Source organism: Sapajus apella, unplaced genomic scaffold (genome assembly GCF_009761245.1).
Source record: "Sapajus apella isolate SASKATOON/1434 unplaced genomic scaffold, GSC_monkey_1.0 scaffold133, whole genome shotgun sequence".
Classification (NCBI taxonomy): Eukaryota; Metazoa; Chordata; class Mammalia; order Primates; family Cebidae; genus Sapajus; species Sapajus apella.
Genome location: NW_022437073.1, coordinates 1,325,545 through 1,349,264, shown reverse-complemented (window position 1 = coordinate 1,349,264; position 23,720 = coordinate 1,325,545). Strand labels below are relative to the sequence as shown.

The window sequence follows — 23,720 nt, the reverse complement described above, 5'->3', positions numbered from 1 at the left end:
TATTTATCTCCTAGTTCTTATTTTAATACTTGAAAGTAACAGTAACACTTACCTTACAACTATAAGAATGGCTATAAGTATTGAACAGATAGGATCTGCTATCATCAGACCAAAATTTTGCATCATGATGGCAGAAGCAATTACACCAATACTTCCAAGTGTATCTGCTAGGATATGTAAAAATACACCTAGAAATAAACCATAATAAAAATCAAAACAGTATCTTTTGATAATTTGAAATACAAATATATCCTAGAACTATACTCTTAATTTTATATATAAAAAGCTAGATATCAATTTTAAAAGTAAGTAAGCATGTACATTCACTGTTTAGTAACCATGTAATATAATAGTACATTTTTGAATTAAAATCATTTTTCTGTTTCAAATCAACAGGCGTTAAAATATCTGACTGGTAAATTATACTTGTTCTTAACGGTATAAATGAAGTAGAGAAGCAAGGTGATTTTAAAAATTGTTTGTGAACATTCACCTCTGGCTAAAAGGAGTCCAAAAGTTAATAATTTTTTAGGGGAAGGAAACTGCATTAGGGTAAAAGAACTGGTCAAGAAAACATTTTAACTATAGATATACGTGCGTACAGCGCCCTCTGCTGGTGATTAGAATTATTACCATTTGGGACTACAATTTCCTATAAACCATAACTCTACTTATCCTGTTATTATCCTAAAAGCTCTACCTAAACTGGTTACACACTACACTCAAAGCTGATGTGAAAGAAGGCAGAGATTTGAATATTTTTAAATAAATATAAAATATATGTTGAACTTTTAATAATTAAATATTAATTTGGTAGAATACTGATGTTATACTGATATTCTAAGAACTTAAACATAGTAACATTTAGTAAGTCAAAGTTACCCAGAAAACCATTTAAAATATCAGGAAGTAAGATTTATGTACAATATTTCCTGAGAAAACTCAACTAAGACAAATTATTTAGATCTTTAATGCGAAATTTCTATATAGCAAAACATTCTCTTAAACTTCAACCATGTCTTGCTAAAAATAGAACATTCTTCAACACCATCATCTGCCCTATCTGAAAAGAAAAAGTTAATGCATAAAAAGCACATATCTATTTGAGAAATAATTTTTCCTTTTTATTATTTGCTGCACAATAAAGGGTAAACTATAATTATTATTATTTGAAACAAAACAATAAGTTTTGCTCTTGTTGCTCAGGCTGGAGTGCAATGGCACAATCTCGGCTCACTGCAACCTCTGCTTCCCAGGTTCAAGCGATTCTCCTGCCTCAGCCTCCAGAATAGCTGGGATTACAGGTGTGCACCACCATGCCCAGCTAATTTTGTATTTTTAGTAGAGACGAGGTTTCTCCATGTTGGTCAGGCTGGTCTCGAACTCCCGACCTCAGCTGATCCCCTGCCTCGGCATCCAAAAATGCTGGGATTACAGGCATGAGCCACCACACCTGGCCCAACTATAATTACTTTTAGGTATAGAAACACAAACTTACTTCAACTCAAGAAATTTTCTCATAATTTAAAAATTGACTGGTAATGAGTCAAATCAAATCTTGTGTTCTGGGAAATTATACTTCATATTTTCTGCCACTGATGGAAATTTGTATGAAATATTGCATTAAATATAAATCATCCCTCACTACCTACATATACTTTTACATTTATATACAGTTTGACTCATTATAACTGTTCTTCAAAAAGAACTGTTCTTTAAGAACAGCTCTCGGCCGGGTGTGGTGGCTCACAACTGTAATCCCAGCACTTTGGGAGGCTGAGGCGGGTGGATCACTTGAAGTCAGGAGTTCGAAACCAGCCTGTCCAACATGGTGAAACTCCGTCTCTACTAAAAATACAAAATTAGCCGGGCATGGTGGTGCACACCTGTAATCCCAGCTACTCGGGAGGCTGAGGCAGGAGAATCGCTTGAACCTGAGAGGCGGAGGTTGTAGTGAGCCAAGATCGTGCCACCGCACTCCAGCCTGGGCAACAAGAGCAAAACTCCATCTCAAAAAAAAAAAAAAAAAAAAAGGACAACTCTCTTAAAAACTCTTCCAAAACAAAAGAATTTAGTCAGATATACTTATAGAATATTCAGTTCCTATCAGCTATTTCAAATAGCAATGATTTATGTACAGTGTTTCCGGAAAAAAAAAAAAAAACTCAACTAAGACAAATTATTCAACATTTAGATCTTTAAAACAAAAGTCCTATATAGCAAAACATTCTTAAACTTCAACCATGCCTTACTAAAAACAGAACATTCTTCAACACCATCATCTGCCTTATCTGAAAAGAAAAAGTTAATGCAAAAAAAGCACATATCTACTGGAGAAATAGGTTAATAATGTTGGGCCACTTTACTTTTAAAACTAAAACTGGAAGAAAAAATACACATCAAAGGAGATTGAATGTCACTAACTACAAACTCCAATATATGATACATGCTTTTAAACATTTATATTCTTTTATCAGTGTTTTAGTAGAATAAAAAACAAAAATAACTCTAAATATAAAAGGAAAAAGAAAATAATAATTTGTTTCTGATTTTTCTTAGACTTGAAAGTCCCCTGTTACAATTTATTTGCTAACCTGAAAACTGATTTTATTAGTAAGTGTCATTAAAACTACCTAAGCCCTTCTTACTATATAAACTATTTAAGAAGAAAAATCACTAAGAAAGAAATATAAACTAGGATGTTTAACTTATCCAAAGTTAAAAGCCTTAGAAGACGTGGTAGGATACCGATAATCTAACTCCCCAAGAACTTAGTAAGCTAAGGATCAAGACGTAGCAAATAATTGAAAAATTTAGTTAATTCAAGTTTTTTATGCATGAGTATCTATCTACCTGGTCGTTTTACAGTAAGTTTAATACCAGGTAGATATCTCTGTTCTTCAGCTATTTACTGGATTCTTCAGCCATTTACTGGACTCTTCAGCCACCATTAACTGATGAATATTCAGAAAATATAAACTTATTTTCAAAATAACTTATATAAAAGAAAATTGGGAAGGCAAATATAACTTCCTTTCCTCCAACCTGTGATGATTTTCAAAATTAAATTCTTATTATCAAGGCTAATTTATAGTACTGGATATAGATGCATCAAATATGCATGATCATAAGCTATTTCAGCAAATGTTATTCTAAAACAATTCCATATATTTTGTAAATGGAAAACTTGTGATTGGAAGACACATTTAAGCCTTCTGAAAATAAATTTCTCAGTATGAAGGAATATATTCACAGTGAAAAAATAAAAAACAAGAGTTATATGAAGAAATAGTGGTGCAGTTGAGATTGAATCAGAAACCAATCAGAAAAGTCAGACTGAAGTCAAAAGTTAATAAAGGTAAGAAGATAACAGAAAATTAGGAAAACCTGACAATAAAGTCTAAATAGAAACCCAGGGCCAGAGATTGTTTCATAACCCAACCACCCCCCCCCAAAAAAAACTACTACAATTCATATACAGGATTGGTTTTCTCTGGCTTGTGTAACTTTGCAATATACAATTTTACACAGCTTATAAGCTCTTACAGGTATTAGTTATGGATGGCCTACAAATATGATGGAGTTCTCACTTTGCATTAGATTTTTAGCTCTAAATTTTCCCACAACATAAAAATATATTAAATATTATTCTTGGAAAAATTATATAATAATCTTATAAAGGCAAACATACGACTACAGACAGTCCTCAACTTAAAACGATCAGTTATGACTTTCAATTTTACGATGGTACGAAAGCAATATGTATTCAGTAGAAACTGAACTTCAGATTTTGAATTTTGGTCTTTTCCTGAGCTAGTAATAATGTGCTATGATCATCTCTCACGATGCTGAGCAGCAACAGCAGGCTCCCAGTCAGCCATGTGATCGCAAGGATAAACAACCGATATACTTCACAGTGAACTGTATTCGATAAAGTACATCCGATATTCAACACTTTATTACAAAATAGGCTTTGTGTTAGATGATTTTGCCCAACTGTAGGCAGATGCCAGGTGTTCTGAGCACATTTAAGGTAGGCAAGGCAAAACTACTATGTTCAGTAGGTTAGGTGTATTAAATGCATTTTCAACCTACAACATCTTTAACTTACCACAGGTTTCTTAGGCCATAACTCCACAGTAAATCAAGAAGATCTATACAATGTTTACAGTCACAGGCGTGGCCATTACTTATATTTAAGCAGAATGGTTTCTGAATCTTTTTCTTTTAAGATGGAAGTCTCACATGTTACCCAAGGTGGTCTCAAACTCTTGGGCGCAAGCAATTCTCCCACCTTAGCCTCCTGAGTAGATAGGATTGTGGGGCACATGCCAACTGTACCCAGCTCAATATTTTGCTTTTCTTATTAAATCACAGAAAACAGTCAAGTGATAATTAAAAGAATGTCTGCTGATATATCTACTAGTATATTTAAAAAGATCACTAGAAAGGCTAACATTCTAAACACAAACACTATGTTATATATTTTTCTTAAAGGAAAACTTCAGACAACTAAAACTTCAAAAACTATAAAAGTGGTTTCAAAAAACTAAGAAATATAAAAATTGCTTGTCATACCTTGTAAAATCTGTCTGCTGGGTCCTGTTGTTTCTTTTAAGGAGGGGCCATCTGTAGAGAATTAAACTATTTTAAAACATGTTTTCAATTCCCCATTCAAATGTTTACAACTCAGAGTCCTTTTCATTCAAAGGCATCATCAGGAATGCATGACTATATAGCCATATCAAAATTACAAATTTTTTAAATTTAATAAAATAATTGAGTGGAGGTAAATTTAGTGGAGGTAATTTTAAAATTCATCAAAGGTATGGAGCATTTCAGGAATTATTATATTAAAAAAGATTAAAAGCACAGGAAACTAAAAACACTGTGAAAATCTTCCACTACTCATAACATATCTTCTAATACTTTTACAATTGCAAAATTCAGAGAAAATCAAATGTACTGCTTGAAGTTATGAGGCCCAAGAAAGGAAGCCAGGATAGAAAGATAACCTGACTACGGTAATAGTTTTTCAACAGCTTCTAGCTTAATGTGGCAAACTCTTCATACAGAAGAGATAAAAATACTACTTTTTTTCATTTTGCCTTTATGATGAAAAAACTGCTATAATTTCTATCCTTAAATATCTGGAAAATTACTAATTGCCTTTAACACTAAAGCAGAAAATACAGGTAAACAGGACAAAAGATTACCAATATTTGTTTAAACAGAGCATTAGGAAGACTGATAAGCTTTGTGATCACAACTAACACAGTATATGCTACGTCATTTGTTCATGGCCCACAGCACCAAAAAGGTCAAAGTACCCTTATCAGTACAGCTTTGGTAGAGCATTGCAATAATATTCTGCAATAATGTAACAAAGAAATACAAAAGCATAATACCACATAATATTTCCTATCTAGATATTATACTGCCATGTGGATAGGAAGAAGTTGCTACCCTAAAAAATCCAGCTGATAGTCAAAAGTGTGAGGGATATGCAGTTTTCAATATTATTTTGACATGTATGTGAGCAAAAATGTTGGACGAGCAAGATTTTAAGGCATACCTGTGTAACTGTTATAAAAATACAGCATATTTTAGAGACTGACACAGGCCACAGGCAAAAATAGACAAATGGGATCACATCAAATTAAAAAGCTTCTGCAAGGCAAAGGAACCAAATAACAAAATGAAAAGGCAACTTACAGAATGACAGAAAATATTAGCAAACTATGTATCTGATAAAATATATACAGAACTCACAATCAACAGCAAAAGTAAATAAGTAACCTAATTTTAAAATGATCAAAGAGTCACAGAAAGACACACAGTGCATGTTCTCACTTACTTGTGTAGTATAAAAAATCAAAACAATTGAACTCATGGATACAGAGAGTAGAAGTATGGTTACCAGAGACTGGGAAGGGTAGTGTGGTGTTGTGGGAGAAATGGGGATGGTTAATGGGTACACACACACACACACACACACACACACACACACACAAAAAATAGAAAGAATGAATAGGACCTACTATTTGATAGCACAACAGGGTGACTACAGTCAATAATAACTTAACTGTACCTTTCAAAATAACTAAGAGTATAACTGGATTGTTTGTAACACAAAAGATAAATGCTTGAGGTAAAGAAACCTCATCTCCATGATATGATTATTTCACACTGCATGCCTATATCAAAACATCTCATGTATCCCTTAAGAATATACACCAGGCCGGACGCAATGGTTCATGCCTGTAATCCCAGCACTTTGGGAGGCGGAGGAGGGTGGATCACGAGGTCAGGAGTTAGAGACCAGTTTGGGCAACCCGGTGAAACTCAGTCTCTATTAAAACACAAAAAATTAGCTGGGCATGGTGGCAGATGCCTGTAATCCCAGCTACTCGGGAGGGTGGGAGAACTGCTTGAACCCGGGAGGCAAAGGTTGCAGTGAGCTGAGATTGTGCCACTGCACTCCGGCCTGGGTGACAGAGCGAGACTCCATCTCAAAAAAAAAATGTGTGTGTATATATACATGTGTGTGTGACATACACACATACATACATATATACCTATTGGCCGGGTACGATGGCTCACGTCTGTAATCCCAGCACTTTGGGAGGCCAAGATAGGCAGAGGAGATTGAGACCATCCTAGCTAACATGGTGAAACCCCATCTCTACTAAAAATACAAAAAATTAGCTAGACATGGTGACACATGTCTGTAATCCCAGCTACTCAGGAGGCTGAAGCAGAAGAATCGCCTGAACCTGTGTAGCAGAGGTTGCAGTGAGCTGAGATTGCATCACTGCATTCCAGCCTTGGTAAAAGAACAAGATTCCATCTCAAAAAAATTTAAAAAATAAAGAATATATGTCTACTATGTACCCACAAAATTAAAAATAAAAAAATTTATAAAAAAATAAATGAAATAAAATTTTTTTAAAAGATTAAATGGCCAAATATTTGAATGGACAGTTCTTTGAAGAAGACATACAAATGGCCGACAGGTATATGAAAAGATGCTCAACATCACTAATCATATGGGAAATGCAAATCAGAATCACAATAATATATCATATCATACCTGTCAGAATGGCTATTACCAAAAAAGCAAAAGACAAGTGTTGGCAAAGCTGTGGAGAAAAGGAAACCCTTGTATACTACTGGTGGCAATGTAAACTGGTACAGACACTATGGAAAACAGTATGGAGGGTCCTCAAAAAAATAATAATGGAACTACCATAAAATCAGCAAGCTGGGTATTATATCCATGAGAATTGAAATCAAGATCTCAAAGAGATATCTGCACTTCCATATTCACTGCAGCATAATATTCACAATAGCGAAGACATGGAAGCAACATAAATGTCCATCAACAGATGAATGGATAAAGAAATGTGGTATATCCATACAATGGAATATAATTCAGCCTTAAAGAAAGAAAGAAAATTTGACAACGTGAATGGTCCTGAAGGACATTATGGTAAGGTGAAATAAGCCAGACACAGACAGACAAATACTACATTTATACTACTTATATGAGGAATCTAAAATAGTCAAATTCATAGAAATAGAGTGTAGAACAGTGGTTGCCAGTGGTTGGAGGAAGTTGGAAATGGAAAAATATTAGTCAAAGGCCACAAACTTTCAGTTGTGCAAAATAAATAGGTCCTAGAGATTTGTATGGCATAGTGCCCATAGTTAATACTGTTTTGTATACTTAAAAATCTGTCAAAAGTGTAGATCTTATGTTAAGTGCTCTTACTGCAAAAGAGAAAGGAAGAAAGGAAGAAAAGAAAAGAAAAAAATAGGAAGACAAAAGGAAGAAAAGGAAGACAAAAGGAAGAAAAGGGAGGAAGGAAGGAAGGAGAAAGAAAGGAAGGAAGAAAGAATTGAGTGTAGAGGAAACTTTCAGTGGGAATGGACAGGTTTATTGGAGAAATCATGGTGATGGTTTCAGGCCTGCATATTTACCTCCAAACTCATCAAGTTGTATACATATTTACCTCTTTTCATATGTCAATCATATCTCAATAGATTAGTTAGACATTTTTTTTTTTAGACAGAGTCTAGCTCTGTCGTCCAGGTTGGAGTCCTGGGTTCAAGCTATTCTCCTGCTTCATGGAAAAATTTCAAAGACTGAGGAATGAAGGGCTTAGAAGGCTCACTCTCCACGGTCCCTTTCATATTTTCAAATCTAAAGCTTTAGGGTTCTGTCTATGTTGCAAATACGAGATAATATTTAAGCATACACTCTATTGAGACTAATCAAATTGTGTCACCTAAGTAGCTTCTATTAAGCTATATTTTATAAACTATATAAAATATACTTCAAAATAAAATACTGAGTTGATAAACACCTCATAACTTAGTACCTAATGCTATATAAGTTAGCATCTAAATATTTCTGAAGAAACATAAATATCAGGTGACAGACATCAAAAATTATAATACAAGTGGGAAAACTGAAAACCTCTACCATATTTTTAGAAGCCTATATAGCACAAAAGGCCTCGTGATGCTTAAAAAATTGTAATTTTCATTTCCTAAAATGCAATTGTTCCTCATGCACTAACACTCATTTAATATAGTGGCATTTGGGAGGATGGGAGAGGGAATAGTTAATGGGTACAAAAAAATAGTTGAAAGAATGAATAAGACCTAGTATTTGCTGGCACAACAGGGTAACTATTATCAAATATAATTTCACTGTACATTTTAAAATAACTAAGAGAATAATTGGATTGTTTACAGCACAGGACAAATGCTTGAGGGGATGGAAACCCCGTTTACCCTTATGTGATTACTATGTGTTACATGCCTATACCAAAATGTCTCATGTAACCCATGAATATATACAACTACGATGTACCCACAAAAATTAAAAATTAAAAATAAATACATAAAAGAGTGGCATTTTATTATGATATACGCCCTAGGAAAAAGCTAATATCCACTGCCTTATACCGAATTAATTTCATGCTATACTAAAAATAAACTAGCCCTGGGAACCATTTAGACTGATTCATTAGAAAAGAAGTTGATTGCGTATCTTTCTAATAAACTATTTCAACTAGGAAAAGTAATCCATAAAAGTTTCATTTATTTGAAGGCTGTCCATTTTGTCTTCAGGCTGTACTCACCATGAGAATGAAAGTGTCCATGTCCATGAGCATGATCATGGCTATGTGCGGCACCATGTTTCACATCATGGCTATGGCAATGATCGACATGGCCATGTGGCTGATCTAGAGCACCATTAAAAAGGGAATGACTGTGTCCATGGCCTAGAAAACAAAGTGTTAGCACAGAATGTATACAAAAATATGTAAATGGTTACAACTACACTGATACTAGTGCAAAGAAGCAGCTCTAAACTCAGATCAATTCAAGAAACACTTACTTGTAAAAAGTGTTACAGATTTATTAAAACGATCCTAAGTTCCTGCTATGGAGTACGAGAAGGTAATAAAGCATAGAGGAAAGTGATAGACCTTACTGGAAATGAAAATAAGTACTACCTGGAAGTATACAGAAATATCCAAAGATAACATTATCGAATGTTATTCATTCATTTGAGAAACACATATTTATAATGTTTTGTGTTATAGGAATCATTCTGGCATGTGAGATGAGGCAGTAAACAACAAAGACAAAATTCTTGGCCCCAAATTTTCAAAGTACTATTATATACACTAACACAGATTAACAAGACATATGCAAATGCTCACATTAAGGAAGACACAAGAAAGCTTCTGCATTTGGTAACAGAATCAGTAAAATTACATTAAAGCAGGTAGAAAGAGCTAAATGCAAAAGAATGCAGAATTGTCTCTCCACAGCATACCTAAAAACAACTAAGCCATCAAGAAACGTCTTATACAAGCTACTCTAAAGTACAGAAAAAGAGTGGATGCTATCCAAGTCAAAAATGCCACTTACATTTACAGAAATTCTAAATACCAGTAAATTAAATCCAGCACTGCATCATATGAAAAAATCATGACAATGAGGATCTCCAAGACATATTTACACAGTACATTTCATACATACACACACACACACACACACACACACACACACACACCCCACTGCTTTTTTTTTTAGACAGGGTCTTGCTCTGTCATCCAGGTTGGAGTACAGTGGCGTGATCTCAGCTCCCTGCAACCTCCACCTCCCAGACTCAAGCGATTCTTCCATCTCAGCCTCCTGAGTGGCTAGGGCTATAGGCATGCACCACCATGCCTGGCTAATTTTGTATTTTTTTGTAGATGGAGTTTCACCATAAGTGATCCACCTGACCTGGCCTCCCAAAGTGTTAGGATTATAGGTGTGAGCCACTCTGCCTGGCCCACACAAAACTTTTTGATAAGTAGATTTGTTCTGTGGCTTTCTGATATTTATTTTATATAAATGGTATCATACCAAACAGATAAGCTACTGAGGTCTGGCAGGATCCATGATAATACGCACCACTCTGAGAAGGCACTGAGATGGAGGGTCATACAGAAGTGGGAGGGATAGTTCAGAAAGACATTCATATAGTCTGTTGACATATTACTTTTGTTATCAGAAATCAATATGGTTTAAATTTAAAAATTAACAATTCTCTCAAGTAAATAATTATGACAGAAAACTAACAGAAAATGAAGAAACAAAGTGTTCTAACCATCATACCAGAGCCATGAGAATGTCCATGACCTCCATGTTTGAAAACAAATATTCCTATTAGGTTTACCACAAACCCAAGAATGGAAACAAGTAGCAGTCTCTCATGGTGGACATCTGGAGGGGCTAATGCTCTCTAGAAAACACATAATCCAAACAAATAGCATTGATATTCCTTCTGATTGATTAAGAAAATCATAAGGCAATATTAAACACTTTCAGTAATTTTCAGAATTAAAAGCACTAATAAAATCTGCCAAAACAGTTCATAGAAATAAAAGTAGTGCTCACACACTGTAGAAAAAGTAACAATTACTATTTTAAAATAAATATGAACATTTAAAAGCATAAATATTTGGTCCAAAACTTGCTCTTATTTGGTATCTTAAAATACTATCTTTCATGGCTCACGCCTGTAATCCCAGCACTTTGGGAGGCCAACGCGGGTGGATCACTTGAGGTCAGGAGTTCAAGACCAGCCTGGCCAACATGATGATACGCCGTCTCTACTAAAAATACAAATAAATTAGCCGGGTGTGGTGACATGCACCTGTAATCCAAGCTACTCAGAAGGCTGAGGCAGGAGAATCGCCTGAACTCAGGAGGCGGAGGTTGCACTGAGCCGAGATTGCGCCACTGCACTCCAGTCTGGGCAACAGAGCAAGACGTCATCTCCAAAAAAAAAAAAACAACTTCTTTTCATTCTAAATTCACTAATCTTTCGTTTTTCTTCCTTTTTAAAAAATATGCCAAATGTTAAAGATTCCCTGGAAAAACTCTCAGGCTCTAATTTCTTATTGACCTCACTATCCAGATTGTGCCTCTACATTTCATCATGTTAACACTTCACTCATAACTTGAAAGCACGATCATTTAACTGTTTCAATTCCAAGAAGATTCATACATATTTAATTTTTTGACTATTTTGTAAGCTCCTCTTGTACACACATAATATCTTCTCTAATTCAAGATTGTCCACAATATTTAATGATAGTTGAAAACAGATGTTATATATCTTTAATTAATAAACATTTTCATTACAGAAATGTAATTTACTGGCTTTAAATCATTATCTACTATACCTCAACTCCTTCTGAGAAAATGAAAAAAGCAGTGAAGATCAAAAATAGGCCATTGACAAAGCCAGCCAGAACTTCTGCTCTAACATACCTACAGAGGAACAAAATAAATAACTGAATTATTACATTATTTCTTAAAAATTAAATCATAAAATTACATAAATTCAGAGATTCTAAACTGTATGATATGGTTATAAGTGGCCAGCAAAGTCCTAGTATTTACAGTACAGTGTATTTTATTTTATACACATAGTAAAAATGAGGAAATGAATTATTATAAATTATGTTTAAAAGCAGAATGCCACAAAACACAGATTTTCACAAGCCAATCAAAAGACCTTCTTAGAGTAAGTAGTTTTAGAAAGACCTTTCACAGAAATTTAAATCTCAAGTTGCCACTGGAGAAGGAAAAACAGAACCAGGCAAGTGGAGAAAGAAAGAAGGATTCAGAGATAAAAAGTAGAAAAGGGGATCGGGAAAAGGGGGCTTTTTAAACTTATTAATTTCTCCTTTTCTAAGAACTCCTTATGCTTTCTGCTTCATACCTTCTAGCTTTCAAGTCTTTGGAAAGTAGAGCTTTGCTTTTGAAGTAAAATGAAATTATTTCTGACTTGTCCCAGAGACAACTTGAGATTTATATTTCTAATACTTTTTCTAAGATTAATAGGTTTAGCATAAACCTTCAATTACCTATTTTTAGAATCTATGTTTAGCTTCACATAATTCTAATTAAACTATTTTAAAAATACCTGTCTTTTGTTCCATGGACTTCTGAAGCTTTCTGTTTCCTACCTGTGTGAAGCATTGGGGAAAGATTTTACTTTTCTATATGGTATATTTGGCTTAGTTAAAGTCATCAGAAAGAACTTTAACTTAGCAGTTTCAACTTAAATTAAGCATTTAACTTAGCAACATGTTCAAACACCATTCAAAGGGTGCTAACAGCAGTTAACCACTCTGGTCCTTAAACGGTATAATGTGATCATCAAAACTTGTGCTTTTCCTAGGTTTCTATGTTAACTTCTAGGTAATATGATTTTTACTGTAAAAATATTTTTAAAGAGAATTCTTGAAAATGTATTCTATAAAGTTATGTTGGAGTTTATGCTGTCAAGTGCAATCCAACATAGCGTATTTTTCTATGCCAGAAATAATGCCTATTTCTATCTTCTAACACATCCAAATAACATATTACTTGTCAAAACATCATATTTTGTTTTTCTGGTGAAAAGTTCATTAAATTCAAATAATTTGCAACCAATTTTCCATAACCTACACTTAGAAATTTACCTAATAAATCAGCAGGTTACTATCAAAAAATAAAAAGTATTTTCGTTTAATCCACCCTGGTAGTCCCATTAACTTATGCTTGACTGAAAGCCTTTTGTGCCTGAGTTCTACCAGATTTCAAGATCAAAGGCAAGAATGCTTTTTCAGGCATCTTTTTGTTTCTAATTCCTAGCTTAGTAGGTGTGCTCCCTAAGTTCAGATAAACTGTTGGAGTGATTTAATTAGCTTGAGTTTAACACACATTTGTTAAACTTGGTTGTAGGTTCAAAACTAAGAACACATAAAAACTAAACACACTTGCCTTTACACATAACTGTGTTTACTTAACAGATTGGATATGTCTTAGAATTAGAACATGTAATTCATGAATGTGTTGTTACCTAATTAAGTATGACTGGTATTTAGATTCTTGAGCCAGGAAGAAAAATAGAAAAGATTTAAGTGTAAGTACACATGTATATACACATGTATGTATGTATCTATCTACCTACTGGAGATATATTACTTTTATGTTAGCTTTGCTCTTTAAAAAATAGGAGTGTGGCAAGATACAAAGATGACTTTTATATAAAGAAATGCTTAAAAGTCCTTCCTTACTCTCATATTCCACAACTCTTTCTTCTATTGCAGAGTCAGTCTGCTACTGCAGTCATCCTGAATTGGTAGGGGGTTGGGGAGGGTTATGTGAATTCATCCCTATGTTTAACATGAATTAATCAGTGTCATTTTGATGTCCTGACACCAGTAGTTTACAAATGATGCTACTTATTACTACAGCAATTATTCATAGTGTTAAATATTGTACCAGCTTTTATTCTTTAATCTTTCCCACAAGAAAACACACGCACATAAGGAGGGAACAGGATTAAATTAAAAGTGGAAAGAATATTATTCTCTCGTATCAACTAGCTAAAGCTGAATATTAAAATCTGCTGTGGTAGTGAAGGTATTCAAAGCTATTTCTAAAAACCATTTTAGAGCAGGAGACAGTACATTCTAAATTGGAAACAATAGAAACTCTAAGCATTAAAGAACTGAGAATTTTTAATAGTCAGCTACAGTTTATTCAGAAAGACTGTTGTATTCAATTAGATTTCTGATATATAATATAAATAAGTTTCCAACAAAATTATAACTTTGGATATAATCTTTCTTTAATAATCTAAAATATACTTAATCTTTTAGTAACTATTGTTTAAATTATTTGCATATCACCGATATCATGCCATAAAAAGTGTTTTTATCTGAACTGTCAAGCTGTTTGAGTTTATAGATATACAAGATCTACTGCTCTACACTATAAAAGGTAAAATTAGTATTTTTTGGCTCACTTTTTATAATTTCACAAATAACTATATCCCTTGGTTATAACTAAAATCAGCAAGTTCTGCCACAGAACTTCATATCTCCTTTTTAGCAGTCGTCACAATATATAGCTATTACTGTATTTTTACAGAGCTGTTTCCCCATGAGACCACAAGTTCCTACAAGCCAGGAGGCATGTCTTATTCATCTTTATATCATTAGAACTAGAAAAGTATTTGACTTATATGGACCCTCAATAAATATCTAAAGAGAACAAGGGCATGTGAAAGAAAGAGTGTGTGCTTGCTAAAGGAAGGAAGCAAAGCCAGAGAGAAAGAGGGAGTAGCGAAGGGACAAGAGTAAACGACAGAACAAGAGGCATAAGAGATAGTGCATGTAAGAAGGTGGTTGTAAAAAGGATAGAGAGAGAAGAGAGAGAGAGAGAGAGAGAGAGAAACTGCACAGGAAAGGGAGAGCTCAGGGAAGGAGCATCAGTGAAGGAAGGAAAGGAAGACTTGGAAAGGGAGACAAAAAGAAGTAGAGTTAAAGAGGTTAACAGAAGGGGAGGAGGAGAGACAGAGCCTGAGAGATAAAGGGTTACAAGGTAGAAGAAAAGAGCAGGAGGAAAGAAATAATAAAACAGGAAAAATATAGGGGGATAGAAGAAGAAAGAGAGAGGAAAAAAGATCATGAGCACAAGCCCAAGTGACAAGCAGCAAAGAATAAGAGAAGGAAAAGGGAGCTCAGGAGAAGATAAGAGAAAGTAAGAGCAGGAAGGTGGGAACAAGGGCATGAGATAGAAAATACAGATGATATATTTCTGAGACGGAAAATATGAGAGATAGATGAAGAAGGATGAGAATGTAAAAGAGCACTCACAGGGGAAAGGAAGAGGAGGAAAAGGACAGAGGGAAAGAATCAGTAAAAACAGTAGAAGAGAGAGGGAATAGGAAAGACAAAGGGGTGGGGAAGAGAAAGAAACAGAGTGTGCGTCCTGAGCTCTGCTTACACATATGTAATTACACTTTAAAATATTCTGTCAACTCAAAAAAAGAAACACTCAGGCAGTGTAATCAAATAATGAAAAATCCATTGCTTCCTCCAATCAGAGGTGGCAAAAATCAAATTATGCCTCTAAGATGATCCAATGTACTCCCTTCAGCATAAAGTTACTCTACAAATATTTGATTAATTGTCCAGCAAGCATATGAGAAGAAATATGTTACATACAAGCGGATTTTTCTTCTTACCCATAAGAGAAAGCATCATTATCTCTCCATTTTGAAATAACAGAAGCTGCCAGTCCAGCCAAAATGGCAGTGCTATCAAAAAACATGTGAAAAGAGTCGGAAATCAAGCCTAAGCTGAAAAAGAACAAACACATTGACAAATTATAATAAAAGCCAAATAGCAGGCATCCTTCTCTGAAAATCTAAGATTCAATCTTGGTTCATCAGGAATTAACCTTCTAAAATAATTTAAATATGCCATATAGATAGCTATCAAGGATATCTTAAATATCTAAAAAGTAAACGCTTACACTCCTGCACAAGGAAAAGCCCAGCTGCTGTGAGAGAGGTAGAAATAAAAACATCTGCTGCCAGGTATGGGGTAGGAATTTGACCACCTTGGTCACTTGCAAAGGTCAGATGCCACTGAAAGAGAGGTAGGAAAAAAATGCCATCTGCTACTGGGACGAGGCTGATACCTACTTGCACCTAGGATCTTACAAAGCAAAGGTTTGCTATTGTTGAGTGTCCTGCTCCTCCCTTTTGAGAACAAGCTGAGGACAGTGGGGACAGGCTGGGAGAGAGGGAGAGCTGCAGGATCATTATTATTTACCCTGACACTCAGGTGCACAGGCTTGCCTGACTAGGGATACAACAAGATAACCTGGTTCCACCCTTCCCACCAAGCCTTGAATAAAGTATAGGGAACGGCAAACTACCAGTGAGAGCACAGAGATATGTGCAGAACTTGCTGAAAGCTGAAAGTAGAGCAAGAACCCTTAAAAAAATCCTCCAATACTCCAAATCCAATACTATTCACAAAGTAGTAGAAACCACTGGAAAAATTTAAAGACTGTGGTTTATCAGCAACAACCAGACACAAAACCCAGCTCAACTTCAGTTCAACTATTGACCAGATAGTTTCAAAAGTCCCACACTAAAGCTAGACAGAAAAATAGGTGGGCCTATTTCTGGACATATACAGTCTCTGTTATTCTTTTAAACATAATGGCCAGCACTCAATGACAAAATCATGAAAGAAAAAAAGAAAGACTCATTGTTAAGAGCTACAACAGTCAACAGAATCAGAACCAGAAATGGCCCAGATGTTGGAACTATTAGATAAGACTTTAAAACAAATGTAATTAATATGTAAAAGGATATGGTATGAAGTTAGAGAAAATTCATTAACAAATGAAGAATTTCTGCAGATAAAAACTATAAAAGAATATAATGGAAATGATAAATTTGTTTTAATTACAATATGGAGGAATAACATTCATGGGCTTCTGAGCAGATTGACAAAGAGAGAAAGAATCAGTTAGGTCAAAAGAAGTTATATAAAGTTCAACACACAGAGAAAAGGGAGTAGAAACAAACAAAGAAAACTGAGCATCCCAAACCTGTCTGAAAGTACTGAACATACTAAAATACATGTATTTAGAGTCTCAGGAGCTGAGAAGAAAAAAAAGGGGTAGGAAAAGTATTTAAAGAGAAAATGTTTCAGAATTTTCCAAAATTCATAAAAGAAAAGAAATCACACAGATCCAAGAAGCTTAATGAGCCTCAAGTGAGGAAAAAACCCTATACACTTCACAAACCACTAAAAACCAAAGAGAAAGAAAAAAAGTTTAGAAAACCAGAGGGGAAAAAATAGAAAATTAAAAAAATAAAGATATAATTTATAGCATGTTTCTCATCAGAAACTATTCAAGCCAGAATGCAATGGAGCAACATCTTTAAAGTATTGGAAGAGAAAAAAACTACTGTCAACAACCTAATGTATGACAGTAATAGCATACAGGATGGAATAAGAAAATCAAAACGTATCATTGTAAGGTTCTTATCAAATAGATACATGAAATGACGTATTATTCGTGATAACTTAAAGATTAATACTATACATACTAAAGCACCCACTAAGAAAAGCCACCAAAAGGAGGACAGGAAATCCTCTACCAACACAAAGTAGACGTTCTGCTATCACTGGGGATGGAGCAGGAAAGCTGTCTCCATCCAGGACCATACACATACACACAGTAGAGTTTGGCTGTCACAGAAGGAGTAAAAATGTTGACAAAAATCATACCCCTGAGGTTTAGGCTTACAGAATCTACCAAAGATGAAGACTAGGTCAAGTTAACAAGTAAATCACCATAAACTGGGTACTGAATAACAAGCAACAGCAGTCTACAGCTTGGGTAGGGGCAAGAGCATGAAGAAATGCGCTTCTGTGGCACAGGCACCATACAGGGTCTACTAAAAGCACAAGGTCTAATCAACTAATGGTCTGACGAGACAAGGCATAGCTATTTCTGATCATAAATGCTATTACCTCAGTATATACTGTTTTTTACTCATAATGTCCAGTATTTGATAAAAAATTTCAAGATACACAAAAAAAGCCAAAAAAAAAAGTCACTGTGGAGAAAGCAGTTAACAGAACCAGACCAAGATATTGACTGAAACACGGGAACTATTATAAACTGTAATTAATATATTAAAGGATCTATAGAAAAAATGGACAAAATATATGAGCCAATGGGGACATCAGTAGAGAACTGGGAAATATAAAAAACAATCAAATGAAAATGCTAGAAACAAAAAACAAGGTATTAGAGATAAATAATTCTTCCAATTGGCTTATCAAAGACTGGACACAGTTGAGGAAAGAAATCAGTGAACTTGAAGAGAAGTTAATAAAAATTTTCTGAAAGCAATCATCAGTTCAGTCTTTAAAAACAAGCTTCTGAAGTCCAAATACCTAGGTTCAAATCTCACCGCCATATTTACTAGTTCTGTGACTACTAAGCAGCTTAACTTCTTTATGCCTCAATTTAGCCATCACTTAAACAGAGTAATAGTATAAAAGTGCCATAATTGTTATAATAATTGAGTTAATATATGTGAAACATTTACCACAATGCTTGTCACAATAAAGACATATAAATATTCCTATTACTACTAATTATTAATAAATTACTATTAATTATTAACTATTACTAATGCTTATAATGTTCCCAAGCATGACCCACACCTCTTAATATTTGGCTAGATGCTAGAGCTTTCTAGCTGGAAGTGCTACAAACTAAAAGTCAAAAACATTCTACATAGTTTTAAAGTACAGTTTTAAATTTTTCTCATAATTTGGAACTATAGAATTCAAAACTAAGTCAAAGCACATTATTTACCCACAAGAAAAAGCACAGTAATTTATAGATCTCTGCCAAATCTTTACAAAAGAGTTTAGAAAATGTCTTAAACTTTTATCATGAACCTTATTTATTCCATTGAAACACAGATAGATGTATTAGAAAGTTTAAGTGCAGATAGTACTTTAACCATCTCATCTGATACCTAACTCAAAGCAGAATTAGAATCTGTGAATACATAAAAAAGCAAAATGATAGAACTGATACATGAGGACAAGGTAAGGGGCATGTTATTCATGCAATTCTCTTAGATTTAATACTTTAAGATTTGTTCTTGGTTACTGAAAATTATACACTTCAACCATAACATCTGTGTAACATGAAAAATGATTTATTTTGAAGTATGAAAGACTCATGTGAAGAATATTTCTATGCTATGATAAAACAGCTAATAAAGACATTGTCTATGATTTTGTTTTCTACCCCCAAGAAAATATTAACATGACAAAATACTGTTAAAATTTGATTTCAGAAAACTATCTTTCTATTCTGATAATTTGGCATAATTGTGTTCACTTTATGGAATTTCGTAACTAAATTTAAAAGTTAATTTTGGGAACTAAATTAGACTACATATTTAACAGGTTTATTTTTTCCTCCTTAGGTATGGTTTTTAAATGTTTTAATTTCTTAATGTGTTTTATTAGTATATATGACTTTTATTTTAAATGACTGTAATCAGTTTTAGAAGGCAGGGCATTCATTCTAAATAAACATATACTAATTTATTGATCTATTCTACTATCTATTTCACTATATATTTAGTAAGACATTTTCATGGGTTGAATTGTGTTCCTGCTCCCAGATTCATATGTTGAAGTCCTAACCTCTAGTATCTGAGAATATGACCTTATTTAGAAACAGGTTCAATGCAGATGTAATTAGTTAAGATTAGATCATTAAGGTGAGCTCTAATCCAGTGTCTTTATAAAAAAGAGAAATTTGGAAGAGGACACATAAATCAGCATGCAATGATAAGGCAGAGATCAGGTGATGCTCCTACAAGCCAAAGGTTGTCCAAGATTACCAGCAAACCAAGTGAAGCTACAGAAAGATCATGGAACAGATTCTTCCTCAGAGCCCTGAGAAAAAAATCAACCCTGATGACATCTTGATCTCAGACTTCTAATTTCTAGAACTGTGAGACAATAAATTGCTGTGGTTTAACCCACCTAGTTTGTGGTGTTTTGTTACATCAACCTAGGAAACTAATACATGCTACTTTTTTCTTTTAACAAATTTATTTTATATACATACAATATACACCAAACATTACCTTAATGCAAAAAAATAAATTCCTTTTGCATACAATAGTAGTCAAGTTCCTTTTAAAGAGGTGTGGCTATAGCATGATAATTTTAATACTTATCAAAATGAAATTTTATTTATATTTTAAGTAAATTTAATTAGCCTTAAAATATTATTTGTAGTACTTAATAAAATGTGACTACCTGAAAAACTACTCCCTCTTCTGAGATGGAAGAACATTATGCTCTCTTAAAACATTGCAATATGAGATACTTTCCCTTAAACCTGATGTCATGATTTAAAATTACCTAGCTGCAAATACACACAAACTCATGTGAAAAAGTCTACTTTTAGTTCTCTGCTCACCTATCACATGTAAAAGTACTGCATATGAGGAATGTCAATTTTACTGCTCACATTCAATCTTAGCATATGTTTCTGATTATGAATTATATTTAAACTATACGGCATAAATTTCCTTAAAAAATAAAGGCAGCATAGAAAATACCTAAGGTTGTATGATTGAAACACCAAAGGCAACTTCAGTAAACCATGATAAAGAAAAACTGGTTGTGAAAATCTATATATTGTTGTACACTCCTCTTTAAACAACGCTAGTTTCTCTAAAATGTATTTGCAAACTTTTTTAAATGACTACCTTCTAAAGAGATTTTAACATGGAAAACCGGCCAGGTGCAGTGGCTCATGCCTGTAATCCCAGCACTTTGGAAGGCCAAGGTGGGTGGATCATCTGAAGTCAGGAGTTCAAGACCAGCCTGTCCAGCATGGCAAAACCCCCTCTCTCCTTAAAATACAAAAGTTAGCAGGGCTTGGTGGCATGCACCTGTACTCCCAGCTACTTGGGAGGCTCAGGTGGAACAATTGCTTAAAGTCAGGAGGCGGAGGTTACAGTGAGCCAAGATCACACTACTGCACTCCAGCCTGGGCAACACATTAAAACTCTGTCTCAAAAAGAAAAAAAAAAAAAAGAAAACTTCTTAGTGTATAAAGGAGAAACCTGAATATGGAAGCAAAAACAGCATAAATGTCAACAGAACATATAGCAAAAGAAACTTTTGAAAAGAATTTTATTTATGGTCTATTGGAGGTAAAAACAAAGAAAGGGAGAAGAGAAGCTATAAATTAAGAGAGACTTAAGAGACATATAAGCTAAATACTACGTATGGATCTTGTTTGATTTCTAATCTGTAAAACCAAATGTGAAAAGAATTATGAGACAATGAGGAACACCTGAATACTCACTGCCTGCTATTAAGGAGTCATTAGCTTCACAGGTGATAATGGTTTTGGGTTATGTTAAAGGAGAGTGGATTTTATCTTTCAGAGACGTATGATGAAATAGTTATGGAAGAAATTACATCTTCTGTCTGTTTTAAATCAATCCAGTGGTGGGACAGGGACAACAGATGAAATAAGATAGACCATGTACTGATAAATGTTAAGGCTGGGTGATGGGTACATGAGATCCATTAAACTCTCTACCTTTATATATGTTTAAAATATCACATGATAAAAAATTTTTTTTAAAGGTCTATTGGTAACTAAGCTAACAGTATATGTATATTGTTTGTTAAACATGTGTTCAAAATTGAAAATAAGGAATCATCATAATTCACAAATCCTTTACCAGCTAGTTTCCATGATGGGGAAAGATTGGGGGGGGAATATTAATAATAACTACCAATTTATTATCAGGAAATTAGAAAATTCTTAGAATCCTGACATTGGCAAAGTCAATAAACTAAATGAGTTACAGTAAAATAACTCACAACTCCACTACATTCCATTATACAGACCCTTATTTTAAAAAAATTCTCAGCAGCATGGAATACTTATCTATGTTTTTAAGGTGGAAAATAAAACTATAGGAAAGCAAAAGGCATCACCGTAAGCTAGTAAGTAATGCTGCCTTTTGAGAGGAAAAGTTGATTTTAAAAGACTAAGATATATGAAATTTGAATAGAAAAGCATGTGATTGATATTAGTATTTTTCTTCACTAAGGAGTTACTTTACAAACATCTGCTGTGAAATAATATATTGAAGAAAATGAAATAAATGTCTCCTATTGTGTTAAACATTTCTCGAACAAATATTTACTTTGTTAACACAAAGACATTAACCTTTAGAGTTACCTAAGTGTCCTCTATGTCTAAGGGAAAAATGGTTCTAACAGCTTTGGTAAGAAATACTACTGAAATTAAATCTGCTAATAATGAGGTAAAAATGAAAGAAAACCATAAAAACACAAACTATATTGAGATACTAGAAAAAAACAGCATGATGGGATTGACAACTTGGACAATAGGTGCTGTAGGCTCTGCTGCTCACTTGGGAAGTAAAAAACTCTAGGCCTCAATTTTCCACCAATAGAAGATCATAGGTTAGTTTCTCTCTCTCATAAAGACTACATTTGCAAGTAGGCATGACCATGTGATAAAGTTTTAGTGAATGCACTGTGTGTTAGCATCCAGATAAATCTTAAAAAAATAACATGCACACCTTTTGCCTCTTTTTCTCTGCATTCTAGACATTATGCTGCCAGGGATGGCTAGAACACTAGCAGCCATCTTGGAAATGAAGTTTTATCTTGTTTAAGCAACCGTTATTTTAGGTTTTTGTTTTGTTTTGTTTTGAAATAGAGTATTACTCTGTTGCCCAGGCTGGAGGGTGGTGGTGCAATCTCAGCTCACTGCAACCTGTCTCCCAGGTTCAAGCAATGTTTGTGCCTCAGCCTCCCACGTAGCTGGGATTATAGGTGTGCAGTTTTTCTGTAACTTGAAAACAAACTTAACCCTAGATGGTACAAAACTACTTTCTTACACTATGTTACCTTGAAATTAGTCAGTTACTCAATAATCAATTAGTAAATGAAAAATAAAATACTAGAAGGAAAGCATCCTAGAAGAAAGGGAAAAATCACATACAGTATTTTTACCATTTTCTTCACAAATTCTAAGAGTGAGAGAAAGGGATTTAATGTTTTGTCATTGTTGTTTTCCCTTAACAGGGATAGTTGCCATGTTTAGTATAGGTAGTGTCATTCTATACATTAATTATTCCCTCATTCTTTCATTTAGCAAATATGTATTAAGCATCCACTATGTGCTATGTACTAAAGTAACTGCATAAGATAGAAAAGATCCCTACATTAATAAAGTTTACATTCTATCGGAAAGGTGAAAGGTAGCAGATATTTAATGAGGGGGAGAAATATACAATAACCACCAATTCTTCCACTGAAGATACCTACTCATCATCAAAAATATAAATCAACTATAATTAAGTTCTTTCATTAAAATGAAGGCTCTGAACAAGAACTAGAACAATATAACATTTGTTAAAATTAGGTACACTGTTTCTATGAACCTTTATTTGTGAAGTGTTTTATTCATGTTTTAGTCCTCTATGGGAAAAAATTCCTGATATTTCATGTTCCCAACAAGTTGAACTTTATTTTTACAGACTGAAACTCAACACAGAATTGACAATGATACACAAAATGAGTTTTGAAAGAAATATAATCAAGGAACCCTAAAGCTAATCAAACCTACAGGAACAGAGATAATCTGGTCTTATAAAGAAATTATTGGTCAGTCAACAAAAGGAATTAAAAATTTGGGTGTCTAAATAAAACACAGAAACTCAGATTATAAAAAGT

At 34.0% G+C, this 23,720-nt stretch overlaps 1 protein-coding gene across 2 annotated transcripts in view; it reads right to left on the bottom strand.

Moving 5' to 3' along the window:
- SLC30A7 (solute carrier family 30 member 7) overlaps positions 1-23,720 on the bottom strand; it is a 72,364-nt gene that overhangs the window by 46,110 nt on the left and 2,534 nt on the right. For both annotated transcript variants that reach the window (XR_004264190.1, XM_032262955.1), the window contains exons 3-8: positions 15,602-15,715; positions 11,760-11,847; positions 10,687-10,813; positions 9,153-9,296; positions 4,579-4,629; positions 53-188 (exon numbers count right to left, since the gene is read on the bottom strand). Coding sequence is in view for 1 of the 2 variants with exons in the window: in XM_032262955.1 (XP_032118846.1) it covers positions 53-188; positions 4,579-4,629; positions 9,153-9,296; positions 10,687-10,813; positions 11,760-11,847; positions 15,602-15,715 (660 nt within the window). In the remaining variant the exon portion in view is untranslated. The remainder of the gene's footprint in view (positions 1-52; positions 189-4,578; positions 4,630-9,152; positions 9,297-10,686; positions 10,814-11,759; positions 11,848-15,601; positions 15,716-23,720) is intronic.